General features: G+C 39.0%; 1 protein-coding gene across 5 annotated transcripts in view; it reads right to left on the bottom strand.

Moving 5' to 3' along the window:
- The window catches only part of LOC131223828 (reticulon-like protein B16), an 85,027-nt gene that overhangs the window by 53,345 nt on the left and 13,043 nt on the right, over positions 1-18,639 (bottom strand). For 3 of the 5 annotated variants that reach the window (XM_058219341.1, XM_058219342.1, XM_058219344.1), the window contains exon 2: positions 5,035-5,222. The exons of 1 other annotated variant lie outside the window; for it this stretch is intronic. In XM_058219341.1, coding sequence (XP_058075324.1) covers positions 5,035-5,191 — 157 coding nt within the window. In that variant the 5' untranslated portion in view covers positions 5,192-5,222. The remainder of the gene's footprint in view (positions 1-5,034; positions 5,223-18,639) is intronic. One more of the 5 variants, XM_058219343.1, reaches the window with a different exon arrangement.

Genomic DNA, 18,639 nt, shown 5'->3' with positions numbered 1-18,639 from the left:
TGTAACGTAGAGGCCGACCTAGGATGGGCCGCACTAATACTGGATGGCTCAAAGAATGCTTCATGATTTTAATGAATAAATCCAAGCAGTTATTATTATGACAATGAAGCCATCAATGGGAGCCATGCTCCTCATGTGCTACATTATCAAGACATCCATGGAGATACATGAGAATGACTATTCCAAAAGTATATGGCACTAAAAAACTAAAGTCCAATACCAGATTCTGATACCAATTGTTGATCCTCTAATTATCCCAGTTTAGCAAGCAACCAACTACCGCGTGAAGAAGGAACATGTGCATCTCGTACTGGTGTACTACTTAACCTCAGTTGTCGCAACTTTCGACATGAAAATTCGATGGAGGTAAAATAGTTTGATCAAATGACCGTTAATCTCGAAATTAGGGAGAGAAAATGGTCAACGTCCGAGACTAAAACATCAACTTCCACCAGTAAGGGCTCCAGTTGCAAGTAATCTCGTTTGTACAGCAATGTCGAGTGGAGTAATAATAGTCCACTCATTGATCGACTACTGAAACAAATGTATTTCCACTCACCAATGCTCTACAAGAGCAGTTATCAATGTATTGATGGACTTTTCTATGGGAATCTACGAATATATATATATATATATATATATATATATATATATATATATATATATATATATATATATATATATATATATATATATATATATATATATATATATATATATTGTGACATTTCACCCTATTTCAAATATTCACGAGTTTCCAAATGTAAATGAAGTACCATTTTATGGTCATTCCCCATGAAGAGCATAAGCGAAGTTTTGGAAGTTCTGATGGATAAACGAAAATAAATGAAGACAAGGAGGATGCAATAAGTAAAGGAACAAGGCAACTTAAAAGAATAATGGATTGAAAGCATAGCCCCGGATCCAAACTTTTTTTTCCTATTACTACCTTCACTGCTTTACTAAACCAATTGCACACTTCTCCACATCTTTAGTAGTTCAGAGCCAGGTCGCACTATAACCGCAACTTAAAAATCTACACACCAGACATTGCGTAGAGCAGATGCCCAAGTGCCCTTGGTACTTTACTTGAAGGAGTCAAACCAAACCATAGCCTTCTCATACTTGTAACCATTTTTTTAACCAAAGGTTTTAATTTCAGTTAACCAAAGTTTTAATTTCGATTAACCAGATGTTTAATTCTAGTTATACTACAACTCCATTTGATGAGCTAGGTTCTCATAACACTTTTCCCCACTCAGAATAGATACTGGACAAAGGCAAGGTCAGCCAAAAATCTTCTTTGTCAACCACCATTGATAATAGTGATGCAGGACGTGTGATCTAACCATTTAGATGCAAGAGACTATTAACGGATTAATCAAAATAAGTCAAATATAATAACATGCCATTCTACCATGATTAAAAGACTTCCAAATAGATAATAAAATTCAGATTTACATTAAATCACAATCCCACACAGGCATAAACCACATAAGCATGAAAATCTAAGGCCCAATGAGAGACTGGAACTCTCACATTAGCATAGGTATGGTTCTAATTCAATGGGCAAACTTGCACAATTCTGAGGTTAGAAAGTTAGGGGTTTTGAACGTTGTTGGGGCTAGGGTTTTACCAAATCAAAGAAGGGGAAAGAGGGTGTACGATTGTCTGTACAGTCTGTACGAATAGGGACAGACCATACACTCTTTGGTTTTGATCGATTAAGCCTAGGTTATGCTCGTAGGATGATGGGAAGTGAGACTATGTGGAGTATATCAGAGGGAAAGGAAGATTTTGGTTCTAAAGTAGAGAAATAGAAAAGATGAGAATGAAAAATACCTTTTAGAGAAGAATAAGATAGAGATGAAGAGGATAACTAGGTTTCACACTTTTGGATTCACACCAAGTAGTCTCTTTTCACAAGAGAATCTCAAATCACATGAGAGAGAGGCTTTTTCAACAAAAGAGTTTTTTTTTTTTCATTCCATAATAATGTGCTAGGGCTGGCCGGCCCCCACCCCCCCCCCCCCCCCCCCCCTTGATATAGTCTCAATAAATGTGTTTTGACAAAAATACCCCTCAATAAAAACATACCTCACGTCCCATGATGCAATAAGCTGAAAATAACTCGTCCTAAACTATAAATAACCATCAAAAACATAAAATCAACTAATCCTAATACTAATGATCAAAGTGATCAAGGATTACGATGATCCAACCACCCGATTGAAGGATCCACACGATCCAACGGTTCGATCGTCGTGTCCTCACGATCCAACAGTCAAAAGTCCTCAAATAAGCAGCCCACATGCATCTTCCTAGTGTAGAGTCTTCGAATATGCACAATCATGCATGTGGGGTCTTCAAGTCCTCAATACAGCCCACCTGGGCCCATGTACAAGTCATCGAGCCAAAGTGAAGGATGGGCCGATCTCCTCCTCTGGTATACTCTAAATGGTCAGATTTCCTCATCAAGCAGTATCAATGAAGTCAATGCCATAGCTACATTAAGTTTGGGAAGTATTGGAGTTTGCAACCAATCCCAATCATAATGGTCATACGTGTTGCACAATCCCTAGATGTGAGCCCTCCGTATAGTTGATCACTCCTTACTTCGCTCAATGTCATACTAGAGTATTATCAAACTCCCAATTTGTTTGATAATTGATTGCATGTCTATGGTCATTATACAAAACCTGAATTTGATGACTTGATCAAGAACCTAAGCATAGGGCTTCACGTACAGTAACTTATGGTACATTTACGCGCTTGTTGGCCCCACCTTGATGTGTCTAACATCCACTCCATCCATCACTTATGCCCTATAATGTTCACCATACAGACCAAAAATCAGGCCAATTCAAAACTCAAGTGGGTCACATTGTGGGGAACAACATAATTCCATGCCTCGGACCTCTAATTTCACATAGCGTGGCCCACCTGAGTTCTAGAACGGCCAAATTGTTGGGGTGCCTCTTCATCTTGGCGGCTGGCAGAGCACAGTAGATAAGTGGATCAGATGGCATATACACAACATAGTAGGCACTACAAAATCAGAAGGTTTCTATATTGGGCATCCCTCACTCAACTGGTCCCCAGTGATCCTTGTTGTGTGGCCCACCTGAGTTTTGGATCAGCCTGATTTATGGGCTATGTACCTAACATTAGGGCACGCATCTAATGGACAGGTTGGGAGGCACACAAACATCACAGTGTGCCCCACACAGCTCAAATGTATGGGAGCTTCCATACAATTGACCATATTGCAAAAAAATCAGCCCAAACCATTCATCAGGTGGACAACACAAAAAATAATGTATAGCCATTGATAAATAATAAACTACAAGTGTGGTCTGCCTGATGAGTGGATGGAGCTGATTTTTACACAAGGCGATCCTCATAGGTTGATCCAAAACACACACAGATTTATGTGTGTGTGTGTGTGTCCCCAACTAGTTGGGGATAGACTTAGATGATGATAATGATGTGTTTGTGTCATGGTGAGTTTTTTATACTAACAGTCTGATGATCAATACTCACGCATTTAAATTAGATCCCATTCATCAGATAGGCCACACCACAAAAAAACAATAGACAACTAATTGATTGCCTGTAAATGTGTTGCCCACCTGATGGATGGATCAACCCAATTTTTGCACCAATGATCTTCAGGTGGGACTAACCTTTTTGATTGCTTGGACGTTGTATCAGGTGACAAGTGGGCTATATTGACTCCATCAGTCATAAAATTGTGGGGCATTTAGAAATATACAGGCATATGCATCTTTACAAACATTCATATCTATGCACACATAAACATATCTAGATAGATCAACACATATGTTTGCATGTCTGTCTGTTCATTTTAGGTTGTTTCTTATGTAGGCACTGTAAATTAACCCAACAAGGGCTAATAGGCTAAAACCCAATGCAGAGAAAAAGATCAATACCCTATCTGGACCTAGACCTGACCTGAACCGACCTCAACGGCAACCAAAAGACAAACGCGCCATAAACCCAGCCCAAACCAGACCCTAAGGCAGTGTCCAAGTGTACCCGAGTACAATTGGATTCAGGTCTGAGATCTCAAATATGGTACCCAGGCCTAAAAGAGGGCTGGGGTACAGGTACACAAGAAAAGACTCTATCTAAAACCCCACAGAAAGCTAATTCCTTTACGATATACTTCTCCACTCTTATGCTTGAATTCCCCACAACTAATTAGAGTGTATCGGTTCTCATTACCAAAGCTTCGATGTGAAATTCTTGCATGTCTTTTTCTTCTAACTAATTAAGAGAGAGAAACTTTCATTGCTTATAAATGATATGAAGGACAGCACAAACAACACAATCACTATTGTCACAACCTTTCATTCAAGGAAAAAACATCACCAACTGGAAAATTGAATCCAACTTTTTCTACCTGTTCTCAGAAGAAAGATCATACAGTAACATGTGGGCACGAATCTGGCAAGTAATGGGGATTCACACATCATTCTCTCTGGTTTTTTTTTTTTCTCTCTTCCTCTTTTTTTTATTCAGGAAGATAACCAATGCTCCTATTAAAAACTGCAGCAGGCAAACAAGCAGAGAGGGAAAGACAAGAAATAGAGAAAGGGAAATAAAAATAAAAAGCAGTGGGGCAAAATCATGAGAGACCCCCTCCCATACAATGTATCCCCCTAGCTAAAGTAGAGCAATACAATGCGCACAGATCTCCGGGAGACAACAAAAACTACCAACACCGAAAACCAAATAGCTGATGATTGTCCCCCATTTTCCAGCAGTACTGTAATCACTATGATGCTCCCCTCACAACATGTAGTGAAATTTGGGAAGCACCATAGCCAATCGACAATAAGAAATGAAAGGCTCAGTAGTGGGCTGAGAAAACTTTGCCTCAAAAACTCATTTTGATAAGACATCACACTGTATTTATTATTGCCTTGAATTCGATTAGTACTTTGAGAAATAAAATAAGATGTATTCCTACTCCCGAAAAAGGAAGTAAAAAATCAGGATCAATTTCACCTTTTCCACCTCCCATTATTTGGCGAATGGACCTTTGCCTATCAAACAATCGGTATCCTGAGCTAACAGATGTAAAAGAATTACTCTTATCAAGCAATCTCTCCCTCCTTGCATCTCCAGTAGCCTCGATATTACATTGGTCTTGTGAATGATCCATCAGCACACCACTAAAACAGCACTAACCAAACCTGATTAAAATGCAAACAAAAATCAAATAAAAGAATGAAAATGTGTCATCCCATTAGTGCATTGAAACAAAATCAATAAAGTAGAACCACTATAAATTACTCTTCCATGAGCTAATTACCTAACTAAAACAATAACCAAAAAAAAAAAAAAAAACTACAGTACCAACATTGTCCTTAGTGTTCACATTGTCGACGAAATGACGACAATATTGCCAATAATATCGGTGTCGCTAGACTAGCGACACCGAAACCCCAATTTTTCGCTTCTCTTTGGATTATCGGCGAAATATTGGCGATATCGTCGATAATTTTGGATTCTTTGCGACAAAATAGGTAAAAAGCGAAAAAAATTGAAAAAAAAAAAAAAAAAACCTTTGATTTTGGTAATACCTGGTTAATGGTTGAACGGAACTCGGAAGAAAAGAATCTCATGGGCATCAATCAACAGCTCTCGTCTTCAATAGAGGTAAAGAAATCTGAAATTTTCCCCTTTCTTCGTTCAATTGGAAGATTGATGTCGCAAATACATGATTTCGGCGAAAAATCGGGGAGTTTGGGAGATTACCTTCTTATTTTTGTTAGATATAGGATTTTGAAACCCTCAATTGAAAATCCCCCTTTCTTCGCTGAAAGCCCCTCTTCACAGAGGAAATCCCCTCTTTTCTTTTCTTTTCTTTTTCTTTTATGCTTCGGAATTATGGAAGCAGACTACATGGTGCACTTAACGTACTAAGTAAACTCTCTGGGCCCACCGTAAATGTATGTGATTTATCCACGCCATCCATTCATTTTTCCAGCTCATTTTAGAGGTAAATCCCAAAATTAAAGCATATCCACAGCTCCAATGGACCACACCACAAGAAACAATGAGAATAATGATTTTCACTGTTGAAACCTTCTTAGGGCCCACAGTGATGTTTATTTGTCATCAAACCTTTTTGTAAATATAAAAAGACATGGATGAAGGGTTAAAACAAATATCAGCTTGATTCAAAATTTATGTGGCCCCCAAGAAGTTTTTAATGATATGCGTTCAATTCACACAGTTTCCTGTGGTGTGGTCCACTAAAGATTTGAATCTGGTTCATTTTTCGGATCACGCACTAAAATGAGCCGTCACATATAATGGACGGTGCAGATGTAAGGCACATACTTCACAGTGGGTCCCACAGTTAGGGACCCACCGACCTCGGTAGATTTTGGGATCCACCCAAACCGCGCCAAAGCGGAAGCGAATTACGTACCGAGTAAACTCTGTGGGGCCCACCGTAATTTATGTATTTTATCCACTCTGTCCATCCATTTTATTAGATAATTTTAAGGCACAAGCTAAAAAATGAAGCATCTCCAAAGCTTAGGTGGACCACACCACAGGAAACTGTGTGAATTGAACATTTACCATTGAAAAATTCTTGGGGGCCACAAAAGTTTTGTATCAACCTGATATTTCTGTTTTTTATTCATCCATGTCTGTGTGATCTTATGAACGGTTTGGAGGACAAATAAACATCACTGTGGGCCCTAAGAAGATTTCAATGGTGGAAATCATTATTCCCACTGTTTCATATGGTGTGGTCAACTTGAGACTTAGATATGCTTTAATTTTGGGCTCAAGTCATAAAATAAGATGGAAAAGCAGATGGACAACATGGATAAACTAATTACATTCGCGATGGGCCAACAGAGTTTACTCAGTATGATAAACCACTTACATTCACCTGGACATGGATGGGAGCGGATTAGTTGTTACCCGGTAACAGCTCAGTGGGTGTTACTCTAACCGTGTGGGGCCCACCTTGATGTATTTTCTGTGTATCCATGTCGTCCATCTATTTTTACATCTCATTTTAGGAGGCGATCCCAAATCATAAGAAGTTCCAAATCTCACGTGGACCATACCAATTGAAAAAGTGATGAATAATTATTAAAACCTATCCTTAGTCCACAATATTTTTGGATCAATCTAATCTTTCTAGTTTCTCATCATCGGATCTTCTTTACTTTATCAAGAAGTTGGATTGTAAATAAACATTATAAAAACTTTACGATGGGCCCTTTCAAATTTTTGATGGTGAGGCACTCAATCACCATTGTTTCCTATGGTGTGGTCGACTTGAGATTTAGATATGCATAGTTTTTTGGCACCCGGTCCTAAAATGGACTGTAGAAACAGTTGAACGGCATGGATATTCAACAAATTATCAAGGTGGGCCCCACAGTAAGGGTAACACCCACTAAGTTGTTAATTGCATAACACTTGATCCATTCCCAACGTAGATGGCTACCGATGGTGCATAGCCAGTGGCTATTGGACGGTGCTCTTTGAGCCCCACTATCATGTTTGTATTTTATCTATGCCATTCATTCATTTTTCTAGATCATTTTAGGATAATTTAGAGTGGGCTACAAGCCTACAACACTCAATACTCATGTGGGCTACAACACTTGAATTTCAAGTTTTAAGATAATTTTACACCTTTATTTGGCCTAATTAAGTGTTTTAGTTGATATAATTCAATGATATATAGTGAAAATGTGACGGCCCACTTGATGGATGGGGTGGATCTAATGTTTGTCCCAAGTAGGATCAACATTCTACATTACCGTTAAGAAAAATACATTTAATTTTTTAATTCATTTACTTTTACATGTATTACTTATTATATGCTAGCTGCATTATATAAACTCATTTTGGTTATTATCGGAGTAATTTCTTACGGCAACGTATGCTTTTTTGGGCCCCATTAAATGAAAACTTATTATTTACTGCATTTGTTTTTTACAAATTTTTAATTCCTAAATATGCAAATGTGTATTTAGGCATGTCCTGAAGTTTCACTGAAAAAATCCACCGTTATCCCATGTTTTCACATTTTTCTCCGCATTTCCGGTTATCGGCGATATTATCGCCGATAACGATATATTATATCACTCCTTAGTTGCCCTAAATCACAATTCCAAAGACCATTGACATTATCGATAACATCGGCTGATATTATATGTATCTCAGATTAGCGATACAGGTAAAGGGTTTAATACAAACAGTGTTACGAGTTTCAGCAATATTATTGATAATATATCATGAGATTCTAATGTATAAAAAATTTCAGGTATCGATCGTATCAGCGATATTATTGCCGATACGAGTCAATAAAATCCCTGCAAACGAGTGTGCGCAGTACGTCAAAAAATCAGAAAAAACAAATCGAAAAAAACTTTTCATTTTCTTTCCAGATCTGAGTTTGGGATGGATTTTGGCACCTCAGCTTCATTCCTTGTGGATCAAATCTTCCATTCAGGGGAGAAATCGTGAATCGAAGCCTCAGTGGGCCAGAATCAAGCAGGTATAAAATATTGCGATATAGTTTTTGTTAGATTTTAGCATAGATTTCAATTTAAATCCATGTTTATAGATGACTCTCATGCATTGAAATGCATTTTGGTGAAAAATCTAGAGATGATAAGATCAAAATGGGAAATTTGTGAAAATGGAGAAAATCTTTTTTTTTTTCCCATTTTCTTGCCTAAAATAAGTAATTGGAGCCTCTTTTTTAATATGATGATGATGAAGCACCAATCTATCGATTCATGTTCATCTCTCGATTTTCCAAAAAAAAAAAAATTTAGTTATTTATATTTTCGATTTTTTAAAAATTATGTTTAATTTTAAAAAATATAATTGTAACTTTTTTCCTAAGATATCTATTTTCTTTCAATGTTTTCTTATTTATGGTGCATGCTATGATCAATGAGTCTCATTTTTTGGTAGAAAATCATTTTTTATTTAAAACAACATTAAAAATTTTAAAAAAAAAAACAAAAAAAAAACATTTATTTGTTTCGAAAAAAAAAAAAAAAATCTATTTGAATTTTCTTTTTGTATGGATGCATCATGCATGGTTTTATGATGAAATGCATATGTGTATTGTGTGTATACGTATGCATACCTGGATGGATGGAACATGGATGTATATATGTACATATTCATGGATGGTTGGATGGATGGATGGATTGACGGGATCGATGTATAGGTAGTTGAATGAATGGATGGATTATGCATGTGGGTATGTATGTGTGTATCTGTGCATGCATGGATGGATGGATCATGCACGTGTATATATGTACATATTCATGCATGCATGGTGGATGGATGGACAGATGGATGGAAGACTGGATTGATGGTTCATCATGCATGTGTATGTATGTATGTACGCATGCAAGCATGGATGGATAGATGGATGGTTGGATGGATGGATGGATGGTTGGTTGGATGGTTGGATGGTTGCCTGAACGGATGGATGGTTGGATGGATGTATGGATCATGCATTAGTATGTGTGTGAGTGTGCATGCATGCGTGCATAGATAGATGGATGGATGGATGAATGGATGGATCATGCATGTGTGTGTGCATGCATGGATAGATGGGTGGATGGTTGGATCATGGATGGATGGATGCATGGATCATCATGCATGTGTTTATGTATGTATCTATCTATGTATCCATGGATGGATGGTTAGACATGTATATATGTATGTATGCATGAATAGTGGGATGGATAGATGGATCATGCACATGTGCATGTATTTATGCATGGATGTATAGATGCATGTTTGTTTGTATACATGCATGGATTGATGTATCACATGTTATTTGCTTTAATGAGATCTAAGTGATTATTGTGTTATTGGTGGATGTTATTTTATTCCAAAATATGCAAATGTGTAACTTAGCATCTCCTAAAGTATAATTGAGAAATTCCACCATTTTCCCCATGTTTCCCTAAGTCAACGATACACGCAAAATTTATTACATATGTATCTTATTTGTAATTATTTGATTCTCAAATATGCAAATGTGTATTTTAACATCTCTTGAAGTTTGATTGAAGATTCCACCATTTTCGCCATGTTTCCCTAATGTTTCCATTAGTCAATGATGCATTTCTAGGTATTGGCGATAATATCGGCAATACCGATACATGTTTTCATATCCCCAACTAGCGATACATGTAACGATACCAATACTACAAACACCGAATATAAGAAGTAAATTGTTCGAATCGATAATATTGTCAATTATCACAATACACAAAATATCGCAAAATGTCAACGACTTCAGTACAAGTGTATCAACAATTATATTGAAATTATTGTTGATATTGATATAGTATGCGTAAATACCTGAAAAAATCGAGAAAAGAAAAAACAAAACAAACAAAAAAATAGAGGGAAAGAAAAAAGCCTTTCTAAAGTTTTCTTGGGGATACCTTCCTAGGGCTATTTCGACAACTCCTCTTGAGTTGTTTGAGATCAAATCTCAAATTTTGGGGGAGAAATCACAAAAAATGGTTTGGAAATCACAACTACTGTATGCATAAGTCTCATGCATTGACATGGGTTTAAGGCGAAAAACCAAATTATGAGTTCTCTTAGAATGAGATTACAAGTGAGGTATTTGACATATCTACGAGTGTTAGCCGATCTATTGATTGGCCACACATTTCTTTCTTTTTTTTTTAAGTTATATAAAAAAAAAAAAAAAAAAAAAAAAATGTTTAATTTGGAAATATATGGTGATGACTGTTAATATATGTGAGAAATTTGGGTTTTGATAATGCCCCCACGAAGTCCCCACCTTCGTGGGATGTTAGCAATGTCCCAAACCTTGTAAATGGCACCTGGGTTGACCTATCATCAATCTGAACCGTTCCTTCATTCATACAACTAGGAGCAAGCCACGGTGTAAAAATCATGCTAATCAGATGATTTGACGTGTCTGATCAATTGCACGGAAAATGGACAGCCACAATTGAGTGGAGAAACAAAATAGCTCAAATCATCATTCTTGAAACATCTACTACATAGATCCTACTATGTATGGCTTATGATTCCAAAATGGCACTTTGGTTTGAGAATTATAATTTTTAACCACGTGATATATTGCTAAAAAACAATGGACGGTTGTAACAAATTGGCCCCATTCAAAAAAGGTTAGGATCATCTGATTGGCGTGATTCTTACACCATGGATCCCATTGTTCCTACTAAATGAATTGTCTCGATCAAACGTTCAGCGACCCACCCACGTATCGTTCAAAAGGAGTTAGGAACGTTGCAAAAGGATAGCCACAATCTATCCTTTTTTATTAATTATTTAAAAATTTTACAAAAAAATAAAACTGTTTAGTTCTAATATATATGTTGGTGAGTTTTGATTCATGTGACAAATTTACATATTCATGAGTGTTGGCCCATCTACAAATTAGCCACACTATTTCCTTTTTTAGAAAAATATATTTTTGAATATGTTTCTAAATACAATTTAATAGACGCGAATCATGTAATTTCCCTAATTAAGTTGTTTTATAATTACCACTTGAATAGTTGCATTACTATTGAGTAACTAAAATTAATTAGTATCACTAGATTTATTTTTATTTTTTTAAAGACACGGAAAGGGTGTCTGATGGTGACATCAAAGGACCTACTCAGGTCTACCAAAGACAGAGACGACCACCCACATCAGTGCAGCTTTCTTTATGGATGGGAGACAAGTTCCAAATGGGACCCGCCGCACCATTTTGAAGACCCCACATGCATTGGACGTACATCAAGAAGACCCCATTTTGGGATGATGCATGTGGGTTGCTTAAGAGACCAATTTAGCTATAGGATTTCTATTTCGTGTTGATCCGACGATTGGATCTTATCGATCAGGTCATCGAGCCACCATATCTTTCTAATCTGGGCCCCTTGGACTCTGATGTTGCTTTCTTTATGGTTTTTGTTATTTTTATGATTTATTTGATGGTTGAGATTGATAATAAATGTTTTAGTTTTCTTATTTTAGATGGTGGGCCACTTCGCTTAAGTGAGTGGCATAGTTGTAATTATGCTTAATTTTTAATTACAAAACCACGGGGGGGGGGGGGGGGGGAGAGTTCCAACCCTAGTGGTTGCTATTTAAAAAAAAGGGGGGGGGGGGGGAGTTCCAACCCTAGTGGTTGCTATTTAAAAAAAGGGGGGGGGGAAGCTCTCTTGTGTGAATGAATTTTCCTAATTGTGTTTTAGGGTTTGTGAAAAACCATCCCTTCCAATTGAATTATAGAAGCGTAGAAGCTTGTTTGGTGGTGGATTCCCCAAGGTACATCCTTCTTCTTTCTCTTTTTCAAAAGGTATTCTTCTTCTTACTTCCTTCTTTTCTTCTTCGAAAGGTATTCTTCTTCTTCATCTCGTCTCTCTTTTCCTTTCCATTTTACAACCTTCTAAATCTTAAATATTTTGAATCCCTAAAAACCTCGTTCTTAAATTTCCATTCGTGAATCCAAAACCCTAATCAAAATCTGAATTTTTTTTATTTTTATTTTTGTGAAACTTTCCCAAAACCAGAGTTTTGCTTGCATCATTATCTATCCACGTGGCTGTTGCACTACCGGCACTAGATTGGAAGTCCCTACTTCTAAGTGGGCCACTCTTGAACTATTTTATATTTTCGTGCACCGTGTATGTGAAAACCTAGGATTTTCATGTTATAAATTTGAACTTCCGGATCTATTATGAGGATATGCTTGATTTTACATGATTGATTGCTGAAATTAATGTGTAATTGATCTCTCATCTTGCATCCTAGGATAGTTTCCAACATCCTGCATCAAACTTGGTATCAGAGCCTAGGTCTAGCTTAGGGTAGGTGTTTGACAAAATTTCTCATACCCATAGGAGAGCATATAGGTTACATATAGCTTGCTAAATTTTCTTATTTGGCTTGTTGAATTTTCTATTTGGGTGTTTTCAAAGTCCTATATTGCTGGAATTTTCAGATTTAGTGACTTTAAGACACCTAGTTGCTGAATTTTCAGTTTTAGCCTTATTAGAATCATTCTAAAGTTGTCTATAAGGTTTAAGGAACGTAGGGTCATCATACATAAAGTATATGTGCATCATATAGTGTCGCATTGGACGTCATCAAATCTGATTTTCGCATCACATTCATCATATAGTACACACACATCTAGGTTGTCTCTCATTATGGTCGTTTAGTGTATGCAATGCGAACAGGTTGTAGTTTTGGTCTATTCCCCACCATGGGTTCGGATCTAATTGCCAATGCTCTCGAAAGGATTAACTGCCGTTTGACGGCCATTGAAACGCACAATAAGACCACCGCCGCGTAATTGACTGTCAACAACTAGCGTATCACGCAGCTAGAGGCTACCTCTCACGATACCCCCGTCACCGGGGAAGATCACCAATCTCAGGCAGGAGAGCTAGTGGATGAGGAACCAGTTGAGCAGAGTCTAATCCCAGTTGAACCCATTAAGGGTCGTAATAGGAACTTTGGTCAGGGAGTAGGTCATGTAGGATCCTGCGCTCATGCGCCCCATAAAGAGTCGTAGGATAGTTACGACCTTGAGGATAGGGTTATGAAGAGCGTCAAAGTCAATGCTCCCAGTTTTGATGGTCGCTTGAACCCAAAACATTTCCTTGACTGGCTAGCTGACATAGACCACTTCTTCGAGTGGCATGATATGTCAGATCACCGTCGAACAAGGTTCGCTAAGATGAAGTTGACGGGTCAAGCCAAGTTGTTCTAGACCAATATAGAATGGAAGGCAGAGCGGCGTGGAGATGAACCCATTACATCATGGGTTCAGATGAAAGAACTTCTTAAAGAAAAATGTCTCGCTCTCTTTTGGACCAATGGCAGTCCTTGAGGCAAGGGTCGATGTCTGTATCAGATTACATCGAGAGATTCGAGGAGTACATGATGCAGGACATGAAATTAAATATGGAATGTAAGAAATCAAGCTTATGATTATACCAATTTTAAACAGTCACAAAATTCCACATACAACATACTATCAAACATTCAAAAAGGGGAATCTATGGGGGTCTAAGCCTACACAACTTTAAGGTTGGATCAAATAAAATTATAAGCCAAACAAGCCCAGAGGAGTGTAAAAATCATCCATTCTTGCAAAGGATTGTTCTCAACTCAAGAGATTCACTTAGTTTCAATTTGGGGGAAAATCTAGAGTTTAAAAATTGGGATTTGGGACTCTTTAGGGTTAGGGATTTGGATTAAGGGGTTTTTTTTAGTCAAATGAGAATGAAATAGAGGAAAAAGAGAACTTGGGATGAGCCACGCACGCTGGACAGCAGATGGGCTTGGACGCACATGCATGACAGGTCGTCCGCACGTGTGTGGGGCCCACAAAGTCGGAAACCGACTTCTAGGCTGGGATCGGCCAGGGATGGGCTGCCTCCATACCAAGTTTCGCGTCAATCCGTCGCAAGGCGTGTGCGTAGTACTCCGCCGAAGTTTCAACTCCTCAAATGGGCTAGAATCTGAAATTTTGTTTGTGCACTGCTATAGGAGAACGTGGATGCGAAGAAGGGTGAAACTGACGATGAAAGGAGTGTAGAGGGTGATGGAGGTGATGTGTAAGAAGATGGAGATGATTTGGATCGGATGTGGCTTCGCACAACGATAGTTAACCTTTCGAGGAAGGGAGGGCTTTGCACTCAATTCGATTCTTCAACCCAAAGAGAGAAAGGAAGAAAATGCAAGAATTTTTATTCATAAAATATCATTGCAATACTTACATGGGATTGCTATATTTATAAGAAAACCCTAAACCGAAACAAGACGAAATTACCTTTGTGCCATGTGCACGCACTAATACCAAAGCTAAAGCAAATAAAATAACTAATCTAAACAATCAAAGTCGTTCATGATGTTTCTAATAACAAAAATAGTCAAAACTCAAAATCCTAAATCATCTAAAATAGTAGGCCACGATCATGAGATCCGATGGAAGAATCTATTTCATGATCGGGTCCACTCCAATGCTCCATAACGCAGCCTCCTAATTATGAGGCCCTCCAAAGATGTCGTCGTCGATCCAAATCGAAAGTGGGGCCCACCTCCTCGTCGAATACGTGCGTGGAGGGGGCGTGTGCATGATGTCCCCATCAACTTCCCCCTGCTGCGAAGGTTTCGCCATTTGCGAAACAAAGCTCTTAAACTGCTCCAAGATATCTGGATCAAGTCTCTGAAGCTCCTCCTCAGTGAGCCACGTACTGTCTGAAGTTAGGCGTGACTTCTACTTAATAAGGAACTTTTGAAAACCGCCATCCAGCATCGATAAAATCTGATGATCTAGAATATCCTCTATTTCCTCTCTAGATGTGGGATGGGTAGGTATAGGAGGTAGAGGCTAGGAAGATGGGTCGGGGAGAGGCCATGGGTCAAAGGAAAGATCTGAGGAACTGAGATGGTTAGGTGAAAGGCTGGATAATGTGTCAGTGGTCCCCTAAAATGAAACTAAATCCGACACATTGAATGTGGAACTAATTCCCATGGAAAGTGAAAGATCTACAACATACGCGTTGGTACCGTTTCTTTTTATAATTTTGAATGGCCCAGCGCTAGCCTGATGCGGACCATCAAAGAGTCCCTTACATTGAATTCCTTGAATCGTTTATGTTGGTCTACAAAAAATTTGTATTGTTCATTACTAGTATTGATCTTTCGCCTGATTTTTTGATGCAATTAATGAATATAATGTACAAAGGACTTTACAGACTCTAATGGCCTACGGTACAGGGACATAGGGACAAGATCAATAAGCTTTCTAGGTTTATAACCAGTAACGACTTCAAAAGGACTTAAACCTGTGGATCTATTGACAAAACTATTAAATGCAAACTCGATGATAGGTAGTTAGTGTCCCATGTCCTGGTGTGCTCCCCCACTAAACACCTGAGCAAATTTCCTAGGCTCCTATTGACCACCTTAGTCTGACCATCAGTCTGAGGGTGGTAGCCAAAAGAAAATTGGAGCCTAGTACTCATCATATGCCATAGTGTCTTCCAAAAATAACTCATGAACCATACGTCACGGTCAGACACTATGGTTTTAGGTAACACATGAAGTTTGACAACCTCACTAAAGAACAATTTGGCAACATGGGATGCCTTAGAGGTCTTCAAACAAGGGATGAAGTGGGCCATTTTAGAAAAACGGTCCACGACAACAAATATAGAATCGTGTTTTCGAAAGGTCTTGGGGAGCCCAAGCACGAAGTCCATACTGATGTCCTGCCAAGGGGCTAATGGAATTGGCAAAGGTGTGTATAACCCCGTATTCTGCTTTTTTTGCTTTGCCAATGGACAAGTACGACACTACCCTATAATTTTGGCCACGTCTCGCTTGAGGCTTGGCCAATAGAATCTATCCTCCACTAGGGCAATGGTCTTGTCTCGACCAAAATGACCTGCGACCCCACCTAAATGTAACTCCCAAACAAAAAAATCGCAAAGGGAGGTGCGAGGTATGCACAAACGGTCACTCCTAAACAAATACCCGTCCAATATCAAATACTCACTACTAGCTCCTAACGGATTCTCTAACAACGATGCGTATACAACTCCAAAATCTGGGCACTCAAAATAATTCTCTCTGACATGCTCTCGGACACGCTCGAGCCCCGTGACTTCGACACTCATGGAATTGAGTAACGCGACTCGACGACTCAACGCGTCGACAGGCTTATTCTCTACACCAGCCTTGTGCGAAAGCACAAAAGTATACTCTTAAAGAAACTGGACCCACTTGGCGTGCCTGGGGTTTAGTTTCTTCTAAGAGTTCAGATATCTCAAGGCCTCATGATCTGAAAACAAGACAAATTCTTGCGACAATAGGTAGTGATGCCAGTGGCGCAACGACTGTACTACCGCATAGAATTCTGTCATAGGTGGAGTATTTTTTATTCGCATCATTCAATTTCTCACTAAAAAAGGCGACAGGGTGCCCTTCTTGACTAAGTACTCATATCCCAAGTCCTGACGCGTCGCATGCGACCTCAAAAGCTTTCGAAAAAATTGGAAGTCGTGTGACTGGAGCCTCAGTTATTTTAGCCTTTATCTCAAGGCCTTCGAGGTTGCCTTCGTCCATTGAAACTCTCCTTTTTTTATGCAATCCGTGACAAGAGCCATGATGGAACTGAAGCCTCGAATGAATCGCCTATATAAGGTGGTCAAGCCATGAAAGCTGCGCACCTCGTAAATATTGCGGGGTTCAAGCTAATTGATAATGGCCTTGACTTTCTCAGGATCCGCCGACACGCCCTCAACTGACACAACAAAACCTAAGAAGATAACACTACTAGATATAAACGCACACTTCTTTAAGTTGGCGTACAATTTTTCGGCTCTAAGGATCCCACAAACCTGCCTCAAATGGTTGAGGCATTATTCCTTGGTCATGCTATAAATCAGGATATCATCAAAGTAGACGATCAGGAACTTCCCCATGAAGGGCCTTAACACTTGGGTCATCACACGCATAAAGGTACTCAGGACATTGGTCAGCCCAAAAGGCATGACTAACCACTCATATAGCCCATCCTTCGTCTCAAAGGCTGTCTCCCTCTCATCGCCGACGGGTATGCGGATTTGGTGATAACCACTTTTGAGGTCAATTTTCGAGAAGATAGTAGCGTTGGCTATCATGTCCAACATGTCATCTAAACGCGGTATGAGAAACCGATACTTGATTGTGATTTTGTTGATGACCCTACTATTAACACACATCCTCCATGTGTCATCCTTCTTAGGTGTAAGAAGGGCGGGCATAGCACACAAACTCATGCTCTCTCGAATAAAACCCTTTTCTAAGAGCTCATCAACTTGCCCTTCAACTCTGCATGCTCCTTTGGGTTCATTCTGTGAGGGAGATTTGGTAAAGTCGCCCCAGGGACTAAATCAATGGCATGTTATATATCCCTCATAGAGGGAAGCTCATCCGTTAGATCATCAAGAAAGAAATCACGAAACTCATCCACTATCGGAATGGTCTCAATGGATAACTCTACACTAGCCTCTGGTGCACTCTCCCTAGTCATAAGGGCGTACACATCGAGTCCGACTTAGTCTCTCGCTCAAAGTCTTTGGCATTTAGAATATGGAGAGGCTTAGACTTGGACTTCGATTTCTTCAATTCCTTCGGGCCGCTTGCACCACTTTTTGTGGTGGACTCCTTTCCAGTCGTATTCTTGGGTGGGAGAGGATTTAGCTTGACTTTCTTGCCCTCAAACCAGAATGTACACACATTCGAACGACCAAATATGGTGACATCCCTGTCATAGAGCCAGGGCCTACCCAAAATGATGTGGCCAACATCCATGGGAACAACATCACACCAGAGTGTCTTTATATGATCCAAACTGAATAGGAACAAGACAACGGTGCGAGACTGGAATGGAAGTCTCACCAACCCAAGACACTCTATAAGGTTGAGGATGGGCTTCAAGCTTCAAGCCCAAACGGCTCATAGTATTAGTTGATACCACATTGGCACAACTACCACTATCCACGATCATCTTGTAACTCTGATCATCGCATTTTGCGTACG

The sequence above is a fragment of the Magnolia sinica genome, chromosome 13, assembly GCF_029962835.1.
Source record: "Magnolia sinica isolate HGM2019 chromosome 13, MsV1, whole genome shotgun sequence".
Classification (NCBI taxonomy): domain Eukaryota; kingdom Viridiplantae; phylum Streptophyta; class Magnoliopsida; order Magnoliales; family Magnoliaceae; genus Magnolia; species Magnolia sinica.
Note: the sequence above shows the minus strand (reverse complement) of the source record. Positions and strands in the feature narration are given on the sequence as shown.